The sequence below is a fragment of the Myzus persicae genome, unplaced genomic scaffold (genome assembly GCF_001856785.1).
Source record: "Myzus persicae strain clone G006 unplaced genomic scaffold, MPER_G0061.0, whole genome shotgun sequence".
In the NCBI taxonomy this organism is placed as follows: domain Eukaryota; kingdom Metazoa; phylum Arthropoda; class Insecta; order Hemiptera; family Aphididae; genus Myzus; species Myzus persicae.
In genome coordinates, this window is record NW_019102182.1 from 126,390 (window position 1) to 147,022 (window position 20,633).

At 27.7% G+C, this 20,633-nt stretch overlaps 1 protein-coding gene across 13 annotated transcripts in view; it reads right to left on the bottom strand.

The window, feature by feature from the left end:
* The window catches only part of LOC111031471, a 58,244-nt gene that overhangs the window by 20,847 nt on the left and 16,764 nt on the right, over nucleotides 1-20,633 (bottom strand). For 6 of the 13 annotated variants that reach the window (XM_022311422.1, XM_022311416.1, XM_022311417.1 and 3 more), the window contains 5 exons: nucleotides 15,418-15,569; nucleotides 9,837-9,883; nucleotides 6,418-6,486; nucleotides 4,042-6,105; nucleotides 3,233-3,334 (listed from right to left, as the gene is read on the bottom strand). In XM_022311422.1, coding sequence (XP_022167114.1) covers nucleotides 3,233-3,334; nucleotides 4,042-6,105; nucleotides 6,418-6,486; nucleotides 9,837-9,883; nucleotides 15,418-15,569 — 2,434 coding nt within the window. Of the gene's footprint in view, nucleotides 1-3,232; nucleotides 3,335-4,041; nucleotides 6,106-6,417; nucleotides 6,487-8,609; nucleotides 8,885-9,836; nucleotides 9,884-15,417; nucleotides 15,570-16,011; nucleotides 16,184-17,916; nucleotides 18,303-19,572; nucleotides 19,657-20,633 lie in introns of those variants that run through there. The other 7 variants (XM_022311426.1, XM_022311418.1, XM_022311427.1 and 4 more) reach the window with 7 other exon arrangements.

The following is a 20,633-nucleotide window of genomic DNA, read 5'->3' on the forward strand; positions in this document are numbered from 1 at the left end:
CATTTTTTATAGTTTAATACGTATTTTATGTAATTTATTCTTGCAAAATTTGTCTTAATAAGAAAACTGAGGTAATAAAGAATACGACAGTGATATCTAAAATATTGCAATTATGTACTACAGAGTGAATCGTAAAAAACTCAATTCTTAATTAAATAGAAAACAGCTACTACTGGAATATAATATATTCGCATTAATATTTTAATTAACGAAAAACAATTATGTTTGAGTTATATTTGTAGAAAGTAGAAGTAAATGAATAACTAAATATAATAATTACCAATATATAATCATATACAATAATTATTGAAATGCTAAAATTATTCAATCGACAATCCCATTGAAAAATATCAACAAATGTTAAAATTTGAAATTATATTACGGTTAATAAAGTTATAAATAAAAATGACGTCGAAAATGCAATTTATTACATAAAACAATAATTTTTATTTTCTAAATTCCATTAAAGTTGGGCTCTATCCCGTTGAAAATTAGCATAACTCAACATTATGTTTTTTTTCATAAATAGAATAGGTACCTTAATAAAAATTCTTGTTAAAAATAAATGTAGAAAAGAATTTTAATGCAAATCGTACATAAAAAATAAAAAGAGTTGTTTGATTTATTTTAACAATAAATACAAATCATACATTTATTTAAAATGTATGAATACTACCATAATCGTTTTGTTGTAAGAATATATTTTGATATTAATTTTAAATTAATTTATTTTTATTGACAAGTAAAACGGCAAACGGTCTAGGCAAATTGACTTACACCATGCTATAAAAATGTTGAGATTTTATTGTACCTATTTTATGGCCTACGTTCTAAAAAATTAAAAAATTAAAATATATTTAGAATGAATATATAGCTTACGTGGTGACTCAGATATGTCTAAATAATTTAAAACCTCTATAAATAGGTCGATTTTCCATAGTAAATACTATTCATTTTAACGAAAAAAATACACTAGGTACCTATAAATTTAGGATACAATGAGTAATACCTATTTACTGTTTACTAGTTGCGGTGAATGAAATTCAAAATTCTAATCAAAGAACTAAATCCATGTCGACTAGATTAAAATATTTAAATTCAGTATCTACTATATTGTTTGTCTGTATCAAACAAAAATATTCAATAATAAAATATAAAAACTATTATTTGAACAATACCTACTTATTAAAATTATTATTAGAAAATAGAAACGATAATTATTCACAGTGAAACAAGAACCAAAAGTATCTGTTTGTTATTAAATAAATGTTGACGCAATAGTAGTTTTTTACAAATTTGCATTATAATTTGTTAAAACACCTTGTACGCCTATTCAAGTATAATATCTAATCAAAATAATAATTACACGGATATTCCTTAGAATAGATATCGAATTTATATAAACTTAATATTGGAATTAACTATTATAATCACAATATAATAGATGTTTAAAGCTTTAATTCAAATTATATTTGTCAGGTTGATTACTGATTGATTTTTTTCAATAATAAATTAAATCAATTATAAATAGCATACCTGCTTTTTTAGCGTCAGCTCTGAACTGTGGACTAATTTTGCTTTTATCTCGCATCATATAATCATTAATTCATATAAATTAACAAAAAATAATTTTTAAACACTTGATAATAGAGTGCAAAAAACACCGGAAACGAAACTCAACGGTATGCGACGAACGTTTTTGCCACGCGCTCGATTCGGCGTCGGTTTGAATAGTGTGCGCGTTACTGTTTTTTTTTAAATACCGCGGGAAATCTCCTGTTCGAGTATTGTGGGGTGGGAGTAAAAATGAACATAAAAATATACTGTATAAATAAAAATAATGAAAAAAAAATATTGGCTAATGATCTTTGAAACTCAACGGTGGCCGACTTTCAGGCGGCACCTGTTTTATTATTAGATTTACCGGAGGCTTAATGTAAAATTTTGTTTTTCGTTTATTTACATAATATTTATGTAACGTACACATACAAATATTTTTGGACAATATAGTCTAGTTGAATTCTATTAAAAATGATCTTTTAAAATTCGGCGTCAAATTGGTGATAAATGTAATATAGTACAGTACTCTAGCAGTCTATATATTATACAATTTAAACAACCAAAATATAACATTATTCATCATATTGACATACCTATATTTCTATGTTTGTATTCAGTATTTCAGTATAATATTTTTATGCTATAATTAATTATTATTCAGTTAGAAAACAGATACTTCTTTAAAATTAAGTATACATCATTTATCATAGTGTCTAGACCTAAAGAGCTTTTATTATTTTCCAGATTGAATTTATAAATAAATGCTTAATATATGTTATGATGGATAGGTATTCTTTTAATAAACGACGTAATTTAATAATTAATTTACAAATTCAAAATTGATTCTTAACGGAAATGTCCTGTCAATTGTAATAATAAAATAAATAAGCACCCATTTAAAAACTATTTCAGAATTAGTATTGCATATTAGTTATTATACATTTATACTCATAGTTCGCATTATAATAACATATATCTATATAAGTTGGTTACAAGCATAAAATATTAGTATAAGTGTGCACAACTGTACAAGTCATGCATCACAATAAAATATGATATTGTTGTTCAATTTAATTTTAATAATTTTTAGTTAATGATTATTGTTTATATTTTATTTACAAAAACTTTGCTGATCAGAATTTTTTGTTTACTGGATGATTATGCAACTGCATTTTATTATATAGGTACCTACCCAGTACCCATATTATTTTTAATAAGATATTTACAATTTTAACTATCAAACAATATTATTATTGTTATATTTCAGTTTTTTGTCATAATTGTTAATAGATATTGACGATATCGTATAGGTTATGTCTTATATAAACCTGCTGCAATATTTTTTGTCATACAGTACCACAAATATTTAGACAATTTACAAAACACAACCTATTTTACATTAAGTACTTATATACTCAATAATACATTATAATACAATAGATCATCAATAATGTCTTGCAAAATTTAATTTATGAACATTGATATATTTTATAGAAATTAATTAAAAATATATTTATTACTACGAATAGTCAATTATTCGATTTGTCATTATTGTGAATTAAAAATACTTAACGTTTATTTGGACCAATCACAAAACGCTACGAACTCATGCGCACAGACTCAATGCAAAACATTGTGCATGCATGTATAGCTTATACATTTATTAACCAACCTATATTTTTTCTAGTCAAAAATCCGCCAAAAACTTGATCGATTTCGTCAAGCAGTGAGCAATCAGATATCCTTCGTTTAGATATTTTGTTATTTGTCCTGACTAAATTTAAAAAAATCAAGTTTTAAACAAAATAATATAGGTATATTGTTGTTATATATTACTTTGATGCGATAGACGTACCTATATAATAATATAATATTCATATTTTTAATGTTTGAACTGAATGTATCGATTAACCATCACATTTAATGATATTTATTTTACGTAAAAGTTTAAACACTATATTGCCCATGTTTAAAAGTTGGTTTTGCTATTCCGCCGTATGCAGAAAAATCGTGTAAGGTTTCGTCTCACCTCTCTCTACTCAGTTTTAATTATAGAAACAGAATTTGGTCAGTCCAGTCGTCCGACGTGTCGTGTCGTATACCATTTATAAAAATAGTGCCACAAAGTTTGTGTGTGTGTGTGTGTGTGTGTGTGTCTGTGTGTATGTATGTATGTGTGTGTGTGTCTGTCTGTGTGTGTGTGTCTGTGCGTGAGTGAGAGAGGTGTTCGTGTGCATGTATACACGTCTTGAACAAATTGTATCGGCATCAACTGTTCACACAACTGACAACTATATGTCTATAGAAACAAAAATCACCGTAAGATGTTCAGAACGATGGACATTTGCAGCTTATTTTAGAAATTTCTTCTGCTGATTCGTATCGAAGCAACGTAATTAGACTTGGCCACACTGCAAAAACCGTGTTAGTAAAACAAAATAAAACAAAAACGTACACACACTCTCAATCCACTCGACTCACCATTCATGTGCACTTCTTCGACGCAAACTTCTTCTTCCGGGACAAGGTCCTCCAAGTGTTTTGGATAATATTCATCCTTCACTTCTATATGCACATCCGCCTCGACGCCCAACTTATCCAACCTCTCTCGAGCTTTGGTTACAAACTCTGCATCGATATCGTTTAATGATTGCAGGGTACCTGACGACAACGGTCTACTGGCCTTTGTTATCCTAATAACTTTATTTTGAAGTCTATTTTCTCTTTCTTTCACTTTTTCCATGTACTCTGCGTACATGAGTTCCCTCGTGTGGTTGTCGGGAAACGACAGCGTGTCCATAAACGTAGGCATTGATGACGGTCGATCGATGACTGATCGATTAAGTTGTTGCTCTTTTTGGATCACACCCAATAGTCTAGATCGTGTTTCTCGATACTTGCGCAAAGACACCAGACACTCGGCATCAGATAATGGTTCGTCACTAGTACCGCACATTCGACACGCTTCGTCGAAAACTTCGGAACTATACGACTTTGACGGCGACTGTGATTGAGATTTGTTATAACTTAAAATATCTACAGTGGGTGTTATATCTAGACGTGGTGACAAATTTGGACTCATTGTTCTATTGAGAAATTTTTTGTGCAGATCAATAATTTCAGATGTTTTAGAAATAGTGGACGGAGCGTGACACGATCTCGACTGACTAGGCGATAGACATAAAGACTTTGACGACTCGCCGTCAGAGAGTGTAAAACTTACCCAGTCGGTATCCACGTCGGCATCAGAAGCAATCGAAACACATCTAGAAGTTGTTTGTGATGATTGTATTTCTTCGTAATCATCGGTATCATCTTGAAGTAATCTAGCTATCTGTTTTAATTTATCGTTAATGGAAACTTTGTTTTGTCTACATGATTTTTGTTTATGGTCGTATATGTTACACTGTTTTATAGTACTATCGTCCGAAGACTCTCCATCGTGTTCCGTGTACTCTTGATTGTTATTAAAAACATTCTTTGGTAATTCATTATTTTTTTTCATGATCGATTTACGTGAAAGTTCGACTGAAGCAGAGGTATTAATGAATTGAGTTTTTGTATTTAAAATATCAATGTTGTTCACTTTTTTATCTTTACAATGAATTTCTATAGGATTTTTTTGAAAGTGTACATCTTCATAACACGATTCTATATCGAGTAAAGTATTTGTTATGAATTGGTTTTTTTTACTATTTTCATTTTCATTTACAATTATACTATTATTAATTATTTTTTCATGTTGTATTGGACTTTTGTTAACCTTTACATTTTCCGTAGTGAAATGGTTCTTATATTTTCCATTAATTAAATTATTTTTGTTTGAAATACTCTGTGATCCACAGTCGACATATACATTATTTTCTACATTACGCACATCTAATAACACGTTTTTTAACGGTTCAAGTGTTTCTAAATCAATTACACATTCGTTTTCAGTAGTAACGATATCTGCAAACCTGAGAATCTCCGACTCACTGACTAAAGACGGAGACTCTAATCTTTCGAGCTGGCATTCTGAAGCTATAACTTCACTTGCACTAACTTCTGAAATGATTTCTAATTCATGATTTTGTTCTTTGTCGACATTTGAATCCCAATCTTCAAGTACCTCTTTGAAGTTATTCACGTTTCTATTTTTTTCGGAACACTCCCAAGTTTCCTTTTTTGGATCTTCATCGCTTGCACTTGTTTCCTCTTTAATAACATCTAGGTGGCAAAAGTCTGGAATAATTTGACAATATTCTGGTACCGAAGGTGTAATTTTTTCAACTCTGACTACTACTTGAATTGGTAGACCAGCTTGTTGACGTGTTTTTAAGTCAGCTATTAAAAGCGCTTCATTTTGTTTGATCCATTCTAATTCACCAACTCGTGAATCTGAATTTGCTGGTACTATTTGTATTTTTGGACATTCCGTTATTTGCGTTAACTCTCGAGTGTGTTCAATTATTTTATCTGGTACAGTTTTCGGATGTTGATCATTTAATTTTTCGGGTGAGTCTGCGCGTTTCTTTTTCCTCCTACGTTTTCGTACTCTTTTACCTATAGGCAATATTATATATTTTGGGCTATCTATTTTTATATTTTTATGTTGAGCATTATGAGATTAATTTTATATTTAGTACTAATAAGTTATTTTATTATTTACTATACAACTATTAACTATATGTTTAAAATTAAATTATGTTAATTGTTTCGTTTTAAAAAGTATTTAACCAGTTAGGTATATTTAAATAAAATTAAAAATATACTTCCACTATTGAAGTTACTCGCATTCAATTCTTATGTGTATGGTGTTAGTATGTAATTATAATATAATATAAATAACATATTTGAAAATTTGTTTTTACTCACTTTTTTTATTCGGTGTTTCTGCTTCGGTCGGTTTTGGTCTTACACTTATATCCGTGCCTGCTTTAGCTTCTGCAACAATAATATTCCGAGGAGGTATTTTATAAAAATATTAGTATAGATCAACACAGCAAAATTAAAAAAATCATTCGTAATATATCCAACATACAATATAGGACTTTATTAAGCGGTTAGTGAGCTATGTTTGTTCAATGATGTTCAGCATCATCGACTGACTGTGGTAGATCCGCTGCGTGAGCACAGATTGGATAGGGCACACCCGCCGAATAGAGGAAGTAACATATAGCATCGAAAACCGGAGATGGGTTAACACACACGAACTCATTATTTACAAACTCACACACGTACAATAGTCATTAATTTATGTACGCGTGTTTTTGTTGGTAACACATGCGCACAATGAAAAGGATGACAGACGAATAGACACAGGTCAACGGAACTGTGCATATGGGGTGGTTAATATATGTATACGGTATACCTAATGCACATGTATTATATAGGATCAAATATCCTATTATTACAGATGTACATTATTAATACAATGCAGTGTTGATAGAGTTTAACAGTTAAACTATAACATATTCTAATAAATTGTTTTATAAGCAATAGAAATAACTATTGTCCATATAGTGTACAAAATCTATGATATAATAATTGGCCATAAACTCTTATTTTCATTCGTATAAAAATCGAATATCAAACAGGTTTGAGTACTTGGTTAGGTATAGGATAATTTGAATTCTATTATATCGTCGAAATTTTAAATCATTCAGTCGTTAAATGACACATAGTATCGTTTTATGATTAAATTACAAATGTATATTGATTATTATTATTTTATTGCTTGTATAGTTAAAAATTATAAGTATATTATTAACTTGTGTTTCTTAAAAAAAAACTTTTAGCGATGAGTTTCAAAGTAATTATAATATAGAAAACAAATAGCTTTGTTATTTTAAGTTCAATAATGCAAAATATATTTAGATTTTAAATAATAAAAACGAATTACACACTTGCTTACCTATTTTATATTTAGAACTTGTATATTATTTACTATTGAGACTAATCGTCCAATTATGGACAGGATGGGTGTAGTTCCTGTGGGTGGAGTGACGTGCAAGGCCTATTTTTGTATATCCAAGCTCACTAATAAACAATATCATGAATTCTTTAATTAGAAGTATAAATTAAATTTGAATTTGATTTGATGAAGGTTCTGTAGTAAACTAATCAGTAATCAATGACATTTTCATAATTTTCAAGAAATAAACGGATATACTAAAATAGCCTATGCTCTATATATTATATATTCTACAAATATATCCTGCTGTGTATTTATATATATTACAGATAAACATCAAACATCCTACTGCAGAAATAAAATTTTTATTTTTTTAAATAAAAATTCTATGTATATTGTGAAAGTAAAACAAATACTATCAGAAAAGCGATTTTTAATTTTTTCAAAAACCTTAAACTGCAGTATTTCATATTGACATTTATTTTCAAATTACATTTTACTTCAAAATTTAACGTTATTGAATTTATTTATACAATTGATTGAACTTAAAAATCAATACTATATATATTATAGATAATTGTGGTTTACTTTACCTAAATTGAACGATAACTATTTAAGCACGTGGGTATATTAAAATAGGAAATCCTATAGGTATAACCACCTATATTTCGTATTTTTACACAACATTTTACGACAACTAAAATAATAAACATTATTTTATGGATTATCAATTATTATATAATGGTATTTATTATAATTGATATTTTTAATAACATTTTAAGACACTTACTTATTTTTTCAAATTTATAATTCTTAAATAAACTTTAACATAGGTTAGGTAAAAGGTTAAACAAAAATATTCAACTATAGAAAATAATATATTTTTTTAAATAAACTATCGTATGTGAAGTGTCTTACAATACATCTATTGTAAAATAATTTATTTTGTTATAATTTAACAAAAAAAAAAAAATGTATGCAGCCATTAACGTTAAATAATAAATATATATTCTTTGTATATTTATTTTGATCAAAAAGACAAATTCTAATACCTACCTAATAAATAAAAAAACAATTTGAAATGATCTCGAGGTTAACTGTAACGTATAAAGTAATTTTTTTTTTTTGGTTGCGTTTAAAATATTTTTCTTACCTATTTTTGCTCTTAACTTATTTGGCCTATGGTATTTGTCTTTTAACCTCGACTTAGTACTTTCGTACTCCGGCATTGTAGTGTTGATGTTGACAGGGCACAGAAAATAAAAATGATCAATACACCAATATCTAAATGCGAATCGCATGTTCACGTTTATTATCGACAAATACAAGACACTAAAGTAAACTGTTCACTTTCGTCGGCAAAGATTATCTGAAGACACATGGTGGTGTTTGAGAAACAGTACTCCGGTGGGGTGTTACGGTCGACTGGACCACACTCGATAATACACTAAAAGACTTGTCGAAAAATCGGCCACACTGATATTAGACAAGGCTGATTTTTTTCTCAAGTACCGAATACTTTAAAGACACGTTTATGGCCTACATTTGTATACATATATGGGCCAGTAAACAAAACAAATATTATATTATATTATATCATTTTTTCTATACTATACTATGAAAAACTGTTCGGATGTATAAAATATATTATGCGTAATTGAAAAATACATAATTTGATATAATTTAAATAATAATTAAGTTGAATGATAAAATGTTATAATAATTACAGCATATCGCTTGTATTAATTACTCATATTAAAATTTGCTGAAGTTTTTCAAATCAAGAAAGAGATGAATACTATTATTTCAAAATGAATATTATCATTGTCTGAAAGTTTTCACCATCACAATATTTTAAATCACGTTCATTATTTTAATATGCACTTAATTGCTTTTGTACATTGTAGTAGGTACCTTGTAGGTAACTTCAATACATCAAATATTATATAAATGTAATGTATGTAAGAAAGTATATATTTTTAATTAAATTAAATATTTTAAATTTCACTATTTCACAGTTAACTTAAATGTATAGATTGAGTGTACTAATTGTGCTCAATTAAAATTATGAAAAATAGTTATTTAAAAATTTTTTTTTCTTTTAGTCAAGATGTACGTCATAATTTCCAGTTGTTTATTTTTAATTTAAATGTATTTATAGTAGAAAAAAAATGTGATAAAGTAGGTAAAGTTTTCTATTTTTAAAAGTTTGCAAAAAAAAAATATTTGAACTAGATAGAATGAGACCACATATAATTAAGTGAAAGGTTATACTTTTTTTTAGTTTGAGAGAAAAATCAATTAGCAAGGTATTAGTTTGGCGTGTTAAATTGCAAATGATAATAACTTATAAGTAATAACATGGGAAAAAAAATCTTACCAGTTTCATGTTTTTGGTCGTTCTTTTCGATATTGGACTTCGATTGCCTAAAAATAATAGAAACTATCATTACATTGTTGTCATTAAATTAAACATGTATACCATCATCAGCTAAACCTAAAATAATGTAATTAAAATATTATTTTCAACAGTAAAATATACATAATTTCTAGTAGGTATAGGAAACGCTACTAATTTCTATATTTTAGAATATTTTATGTATTATATTACACTAAAATATCATTTGTGAATTATTTAATTCAATGTCGAATATATTTGTTAGTTTTTAAAATATGTCATGGGCTTTTTTTAAATTTTAACACGCATATGTATATTATTTTAATACGATAAAGAATGATGATATTTTATGTATGAAAAAAGCCTATAGCGGTGTGTACAAAAAAGTAATCACTGCACCGTATATCCTCGTTTCAAATCGGATTTTAACAAGGTGCATGCTGTATTGCTGTGTGTGTACACTTAATATTTATATATTATAAATTATAATACAAAATTACCAATCGATTGAAATATTTTTTATATATTATTATTATGTGTATTATTGCTGTTTATACATTTAAATATTATGTAAACGTAATTGTATTTTCAATAGTAAGAAATATTTTTCACATTAAATAAAATATTGACCTCATTTTAAGTTAAATTGATAAATAATAATAATACGACTGTCACTGACATGGCATAGGTAAAAATTAATTTAAAATGTTAAGCATAATGTTGCAGACTCCATAATTAAATGAAATAGCATAGATAAATTTGACTGATGTAACTGAATACTTTTGAACAAGACGCAAAGATAGAAAAGTTTTTATAAATGTACTATTTTTCGGTCCTTTACATTTCGATTTAGTTTCCACGTTGTTTTAATGTATGTAAACAAATTTCAGTTATTTATCATTTATACAATGCCAATTATGTTTCCTAATAAAACATTTTTATGATAATAATACACATTAGCATTTATAATCATTGGTGTAAATAAGGTGGCGACTGTTAGAGACTTATTTGCCCTTCCCAAATATTTATAAAAAACATCTCTCCCCCCCCCCCCCAATCAAGTACTTGATAGTTTATTATTTATTATATTATCCCGCAGTTTAGAAAATAAGGCCAATAATTATTATTAAAATATAAAAATGTATTTAAAATGTTGTTTATATATGTGATATACTTTATATAAGTGGTATAAATAGGTTAGATGCGAGTTGTGTACTACGACCAATGATGATAATTGAGAATTACTGTCTTCCAAACAAAATGTGGTGTTATACTTAAAACAAATACCTATACAATATATAAATTGATGTAAGTAATAATTGTTTATATTTATTTGAACGTGGGAGAGTCCTACACTCCCTACACTCTGTATTTATATGTACACCGCATAGCTTCCACGTATTTTTTTCAACATAATATACCTTAGTTTCCCCGAAAAATTCAGAAATGTATGCTTTTGTCTATAACAGTATAATTTCTTATAAGTATTAAATTAAATTAATTTTTGATAGTTTACAACTATAATTTTTTTTATATTCTTTATCGTATACAAATTAAATCTAGTTGTTTGATTGTTATACCAATTTTCCGTCGTATAGATAATTATCTATACAATATGATTTATATCACTTATTCAATAAAACATAACTTTATTTTGATTTATATATATTTCATATAATGACGTGTCTAATAGTAGGTACGTAAACATGAAGCACACCCTACAAATCAGCGGCATGTCTAATCAATAATATTCACTACCGGGGTGACCGATCCGACAAACATTTAGTATTAAAAAATAAAATAGTATAGGTACAAAAAAAAAATATCAGTAGACCGAGGTACATTTACCATGCTTCTGCGGTGTCATGTATATGCAGACATACAGTAACGTCAAAACCAAAGGAAGAACCTTAAGGTATCATATATTTATTTTTAATATGCTTATGGTTATATAATATACCAATTTTTACATCATTACATAATGATTAATGCATTTTTATTTGTATTTAATTAGATATATATTGTATTTACTTTATTTATTACTTATGCAGGTTGATTCACCAATCATTACAAATCTCTCTTTTCTTTTTTTCAGAACCTATTGCAGTTATTCAAAAATCAAAATCAAAATTCGAATGAATGTATCATTAAAGTAAAAAATGGGGGTGAGCCTTCTTGGTATATCACTATGTATATATATATGTATATACAACGTGCATAATACATCAATTGGGATTAGTATTTATTATTTCATCTTCAATTGCTCGTAAATTTGAAATAAATACATTTTAAAAGAACAATTTTGAATAATTCAACGGCTATTTATAGATATACCCTTAAAAAGACATAAAATAGTACAAAGATTTATATATTATGTCATTATATGAGTATAGGTATAGGTACTCGAGAACTATTTATAACATTTCCACATTAAAAAGTCAAATATATTCGATTAATGTGCAAAAATAAAATTTGTAGACTTATATAAATCTGAAATTGATACATATTCAACAATATTAAATATACCTAAAAAATACAATGAACCTGTATTACAATCTATTAAACCTTATTATTATTTGAAATAATTTATAATTTGGTACATCATTTAAAAATGTTTAAAAAGTTTTGATAAAATACGTTTAATTATAATTTACCGTATAATCACGAAAGCCAAAAATGAGTATTTTATTTATGTTACACATACCATTTGATAAATATTTGAAAGCTAATCATGGATTAATGCTCGAATATAATATTATTTAATAAAGATTAGAAAATGTTTGTACATATACCATATGTGGAAATTATAATATTTATTAAATCGAAGTAAAATTAAATGTTTTTTTACGTATTGATAGTATGTAAATTTCAGTGGATTTGAAAATTGTGTGTCGTGTGTAGGGTCAAAAAGGCGTGTCTTGAAGCATCGAGATTTATCACGATTACAGTGATTTTATTGTAATGTACAGGATGGGCGTGGGGTTTAACCGTCCAGAACATATATACTTGGTCGACACCCAAATAATTTTTTTTAATTTTATAACCTGTTGAAAGTATTATTGTTGCGAAATAATTCAACTACTGACATAATAAACAATTAGAATAAAATAAACGTCACGTATGATTTTTTCTTTAAAGTCTAAATAATAGTTATGCATTTCCATACATTAATAATATCTAATAATGGACATTCATACTGATGTGAATGTTAAAATAAAGTTTCAAAATATAATAATACTTAAATATAATATATAATACTTTAAAATAATAATTTTTGAAAAAAATTCCAAAATATTATATTCATTTATGCGTGTAATAATAATTCATATATTTTAGTTTAAATCGTTATTTTAGATTCAAACAATGTACTTAAATTTAAAAAAACCATTTAGACATGATAGAACAGTACATACCTATACCGGTGTATTATATTACAACATAATGAACAAAGTTTTTAAAAATAAACAGGACTGTATTTTTATATTTTATAAGTTACTAAATAAATACTTTATAAGTTTGGAAAAAAAAAAATAGTAGGTTTAATCGGATAGTATATAAGTGGTTAGAAGTATATTATCACGATAACTATGTTTTAAAGTAACATGTGTTGTATTGCTGTAATTTTCAGGCGCAAAATGTTTTCTTCGTTTATGTCGAAGATAATTCTAAGACAGGTAATTTCAAATATAAAACAGTAAAACAATTGAAATTAAAATGTTTCAAACTATTTTTGACAAAAATAATAATTTGAAGTGGAAGTATAATTTGTATTCAGTTTATTTTAATTTTGTATTTGATTTATTTATTTATATGTTAAAATGTTTTATTCTTATTATTTTTTTGGTCTGGTATCTCATTATACTTGTATATACTTTTTTTTTATTAAAAGAAAAAATATATACAATCTGTATTATACTATACAGTATACAATAAGTAACATGGTTAATAATTTGCAAAACTGGACGTCCCAGCTTTAGACGACGTGGTTATCGGGGAGAGCGAGGGAGGAGAGATTGGAAATGAGTGGATTAGGGTGGTTGACTATTATTGTGAAATAATTTATAGTAGTGGGAGGCTAGGGTATTAATGTTTGGGATTTTGAGATCAGAGTGGAGTGTGAGGTTGCTGACGTACCAGGGGGCGTTGGTGAGGAGTTAATTGGATTGGAATTTTTGAATGTTGGATTTTTTGGAGGTACCCCACACGTAGCTGTATTCTGTAAGTCATTTGTAGGGCGGAGAATTTGTTTATAGATTACGAGTTTTGTGTTGAGAGGAAGATTTGATTTAAGAAGGTGTTTCATTTTGTGGAGCTTTAAATTGAGTGATTTCCTTTTTGTTTTTATGTGATATGACCAAGTGAGTTTACTGTCGAGGTGGACTCCGAGGTAACGGGTGGCTTGTGTTTTGGGAATCGTGTCGTTGTTGAGGATCATAGGGGGACTATGATCTGGACGTAGAGTAAAAGTTATGTGGGTAGATTTATTTGGATTTATTTTGATTCTCCACAAATTGAACCAGTTTTGTAGTTCATTAAGATGGGTTTGTAGATTATAAGATGCTGTGGTTAGGTCAACATTAGTTGAGATTATGCCTGTGTCATCTGCGAAGGTAGCAAGAGTGGTGTTCTCGGAGTGAGGAATGTCGGAAGTAAATATGTTGTAAAGTGTAGGTGCTAGAATACTTCCCCGGGGGACGCCTGCTTTTATATAATGGATTTGTGAGAGTTCGTCCTCGCAACGAACAAAATTTTTATTTACTTATAACTTAAAAGCTATAAATTATAGTTTTATAGTATATATTTAATGGGTATGCCTTAGAGTTTAGACCATAAAAGCAATGTTATTTACACTTTTAATTTTATAACAACATTTATAAATTACAAAATTTGTTGTAGGTGATTCTATCACGGAAAAAGTTAATAGGAAATTACACAAAAAGATCTTGAAGATACATATAACAAATAGCAGATTATCAACAGCAGTTTTTTGACCTAAACAACCTTGGGCAGACACAAAAAAAACGAAGTTTTGTGGAGTGTTACAAAACAAAATAAGTGAAATTCAAACAAACTGTGCTTCTACTCAGCTCTTAAAACACTGTAGTCTGCAGCTTCAGAAGTAATAGTTAAGTTCCTTACATCCAAATACAGACACTATCTTCGAAGAATATCTTCAAGATATTAATGTAACATTTTTATAACAAGGTGGGGCAAATTTGGACGGTATGTCACATCATTCTAATGATTCGAACTTTTTTTCATTGACTCAAGTTTAGAATTTTTAGACCACCTACCCTAAACATTTTACCGCTATTCTCCTAAAAGTGAATGCATAGGTTGTTTGTGGTTATAAAAGTAAAATAATCTTAAAACATTGTTCAACCTACCTTTTAATTTTACCTATTAGTATATTGTGAAACAGGTGATTCAAATATACTTTCTTCGAGCTACTACTATGTCATATATTTGCTTTGAAATTCGACGGTAGTCGGTAAGTCATAATATATTGGATTATAAATCAAAAGTACCTATATCAATTTATTATATATTATTATATACTAACCGATAAACGCCAATGGTCAATGTATCTCCAGAATTTCTAATTAATGCTTGAGCTTCGTTGGATGTAAGATGATCAACAGATGCAGAATTAATCGATTCAATTAAAAATCCTTCTCGAACACCAGCTTTTGCCGCTTTTCCTGCATTGTTAACCTGTAAAATAACAATTAAAATAGTTTAACAATTCCTTATTGTTATATACTATATGAAATCATAATAAATTGCAGTATTTTGTTTTCGAACGCATATAATTTACATAATCTTTAGTATTAAGTATTAAAATAATATATTTTGTTCATATGTTGATGCATATACTATACAAATCATATTAATATATTTTAAATTACATTATACTTTTAGTTGTTCTTACAAACAATGTAAAAAATAATGTTAAATAAACTGTAACATAGTTTATTAAACCAAAGAACAATCGAAATCATTAAAATATTTCAATATTGATAACATTTCAATACTAAGATTGTCGTATATTATTGTAAATGTTATGATTATGTACCGTAGAAATAATTGAGTATAATACTTGTTACCGATTTTATGATAAACAATTTTAATTCAAGTTACGAAATGATTATTTAACTTGTTCCTTTTTGTTTCGAAATTTGAGCATCATATGACGAGTATTTTCTGCCTTCGACAAACACACAATAATACGCCGTTATTCAATTTACGGGCGTCATTCAATCAAACAACAATGAAAAAAAAATACAGTTAATTCAAAATACGTATAATATGATAAATTTTTTATAACTGTGGTGGAAGGCGAAACAGAACTGAAAGTATGTAACTATTACACAGCAACTAGAGTATAAGCTGTCATAATAATCGGATATCATAATCAATGTTGTGGCATTTGACAGATTCTCGAAAACGCCCCCATTCCTACAATCTTAAAAAAAAAATAATTGAATCTACTCTTTTTTAAACTTACAAAATATGTGTATGAAATTAATTTTTTTATGGATATAAATTGAATGTTGAACTATGAGTGTTGGTTATACGTTGGGAATACCGCATTACAACATAACGAAACCCGTAATATAGGTATAGCCGTATAGGTATATCAAATATTCAAATGACAGTGCTTATGGGCTATGGCATACGTAATACGTATACAGCAAGAGTGTCAACAGTAAACGTACTTATTCCTTTTGTTTGAATTAAGAAAATGTAAGAAATAAAATAATATATGCCTGCGTGGGTTTTTATAAAAATTATTTTAAAAATCAAAACCACCCTTAAATGCGCCTTAAAAAAGTCATACGTATATTACATATTATATAATAATAATAATAATATATATACCATAGTTTACACAATAACAATACTATGCAATATGTAATAAATATTAAATAATAATAACATATATAAAATTGTAATTTAAAACAAATATTTAGTAAGCAATTTATGTCGAAACTATAATATTCATGACTTTTATGTTTACAGTTGAATTTATTGTGCCAATATATTACGATGCATTGTTATACTGTAGTTCTTTTTATATTTGTTTTCACCTTAAAGGCATCCATGTCATCCATGTAGTTATCTATGAAAATGATGAAATATATACTTTTAGAATGAAAATTAAAACAATAATACGTTATAACTAAACCGTTTTTATATACGTTGGACAACGAACACAACTCAATAATTGTCTTTATTCACTACGAATTTCAACTATCCAAGGTTAGAAAAGACCTATTAATCATATTGCAATAGAAAGTTTGTCATTTTTTATAAGCTCGTCAGCTACAACTAAGTTTGGAATCTTAGCTCATGCAGCTAATTTATTTGCACACCATAACATCCTGAAGTACGCCTACTAATGGGCAATGATCCATTTCACGTAAGTATTTAATAGCAAGTATATACACAATATATTATATTTATAAAACCAGTGGCGCAATTGTGGTGGGCAAGGGGGACACTTGTCCCCCCTGAAATGTTTGTGGGGGCAATAAGGTATAATTTGCCCCTTCCCCTCGCAGATATGCCAATACAGACATTTTTGAATCTTCTAAAATATATTGAGTGCATGTAATATATACCTACATTTAACACAGGTAAATTTGTAAAATAAATATTTTTTCCTGAAATTATTGCATAAAATACATTTATTTCACATTTCATCTGTTGCATAATAAATTAATATTGTCAACGTTATCGCATACTGGCGGTAATATTATTTTACGAATTAAGATTATCCATACAGGTCACACAGGATAATCATCACATTATTTTCTCCAAACAAATAAAAACATCTTTTTTTAATAAACTCTTATATAATATGTGTTTAATATTATTGAAAGATGGGTACCTACTGTTTGTTTCTAAGTTTCTAGTCCATAAAACGAGTTTTAAGATTATTGTCAAAACAATCAAACCGTTTTTTTATGATTTCGATTAGTGAATAAATTATTTTGTCTCCTCCCTAGTTTTGTACCCAGTTGAGTCACCTTTTAAAACTATGTAAGAATGACAATACCTTATTTTTATTTTGAGTCGCTAAAATGTTGGCCAACAACACGTCTCTGAACCTTCTAGCTGAATAATGAAAATGCACGTGTGCATCGGATACCGTTTCGACAAGCATTTAAAATACGACTGAAAGCGTAGGTAGAACGATATTATGATAGTAATCAAAAATATTTAAATATCATAATACACTCAATCACGTCAGTTTATAATAACAATCAAATACATTAAACTATATCGAAACTAGATGTAATAATACAACGTTTTTATCTAACAGGACGAAGAAAAATAAATTATGACGACAGTCGACAATGTTATTATTACGGCGATCGGGAAAAATCGAAAAAGTCGAAAAACATCGCAGCAGCGTCGCAGGTATATCCGGCGGTAATCGTGAAGAAATACTGATGATGGACAGGTAATACAAATTTCGCGTCGGACACAATATTGATATTATCGCATCCACGGCGGGTCGAGCATGAGACGGTAGAAGGAATAGGAAGGAAGGAAGAATGAAACGGTGGTAGCAGCGGTGCAGCATCTTAACCACGCTGTGCGTAATAATGACCACGGTGGTGGTATAAGAATGGATTATTTGGGCAAATGAACCGCAGTGGAATGCGAACGGCAGACCTTGAACGCCATACAATAATAATAATGCATAATATAATATAAGCACATTTTAAGTGTAGAGCGACTCGACCGCGGCCAGTGTTATATTATCCGCGGAGGAGGCACACAGACGGAGACATCACTGGGAATTGTTTTTTGGTTTTCGGGTTTTTTGTTTCAATGCAAATAATTTATGGCATGAGGTGCGATCGGAATGCGTACAATATGTGGCACGTTGTATGAGACACATACCATAACATCTCATACATTATAATTATTATTTACATAATGTACAATAAGTATCAATTTTAATTTACCGTGTTGCACACGTGCAACACTGCTGCAGTCCTGCACTCAAATACTCGATTAGTATGTAATAGACGATATAATATTATAGACCTATACGTGTGTGCGCGTATAGAATCCTTTGTCGAACGATATCCGAAAGCCGTAGGTATACATATTATATTATAATATAATACAAATACAGTGCTGCAGGATATCCAGCAACGTTATTATAATATTATTAAACGAGAAGTATAAATTATAGATAATTGAAATGAAATCAAACGGTTTTATTTTCACATAAACACTTTATGCTATTTAGTTATTCTGAACTTACGTACAATAATTTTGTTGTATAATCAAGCATAAAACGTAATTTTATTTAAATCCATGAAAATGGTAAATCTTTAAATGAGTCCATTAAACTATTAAAGTATCCTCGTTTATTACCATTTATCAGTATATTGTTTTTAATTGTTTAGTAAAATAAGAATGTGAACTATTTTTTTTTATTTAAATAAATCTTGACCTATTAAAAAATCTTTACGAAGCTCTTAAAAAACTATAACTTTAATGATTAATGAATGATCAGTAAACAAAATAAAATACATAAACATAAAGCTGTGGAATAATTAACAAATATAACTTAGCGAGGATACAAACTCGTAAATTCTAAAATTTATGTTCGTATAACAATAATATTATAACTATAACACAATATCCACGCAACAACAAAAAAATCATCAAAATATCTAATGTTATAACTTACGTTTCTGAAGTTTATAAGTTCATCGAAATGCATAGTGGAAGTCATTTTTCTGCCTTTTTATTATTAATTAGTATTAGGAGTATTGAATACTAAAACTTTTAGTATATTCTAAAAAAAGTGACCATAAATAATTGTATATGCATGCTTCAATCTTCTGCAATAATTTGATAACCTTTAAGATCATAATATTCATCTAAAAATTAAATTGGTACATTTTTTTTCTTTTTTCACGAAATTTTTAATCAAACGAACTAAATAATCTATTATTATTTGGTAGAAAATTCAGCAAAAAAAATATAAAATAAAATAATTATATTAGCGGAAACAGTATTGTTTGGTTTTCATTCGATCATTTTTATGCTTTTAAATATTTGTTGTATGAACGTATATTCTTAGTAATTATAGCTGCTTTATTTATATCAATACTAATAGATTCAAAAACTTTCAATAGCACATATAGAATAAAATATTTAAGAAAAGAATTTTTAAAATAAATTGCGTTCGTAATTTAAATATAAGTGCACACATTACAGAATTGTATGGACTAACCATATTATTCTACAATTTTACGTGACATACATAATTTTCTCGCACAAATCTATTTTTAGCGTGTTAAAATACGAAGACCTTCGCTTTAAACGCAGTTAGAAAAATATATTTTCAATAGATGCGTAAACATACCAGTGTAGTTATTATTTTATTAAATAGATAAATTGTCATAATGTATTATGACTTTTAAATAATATTGTATATCAAAACTACCAAATGCTAGAACTGCAAAACTTATTTCAACTTTTTCTCATAAATATCTATAACTTTTTTGTTCGAAAATTGATTTAACAAACAATTGTAGATACAAATGTATCTATTATGTACAGTCCACACAAAAAGTGTACTTATATTTTTCATAGTTTAATGACTTATACACTATAATATCTGTACATTTTCATATATACAATAGAAATAACAGTATAATATACACTATATTTGATATATTATAAATGTAACCAGTTCTTTTTTTTTTTTTTTTTTTTTTTTTTTTTTTTTTTTTTTTTTTTTTT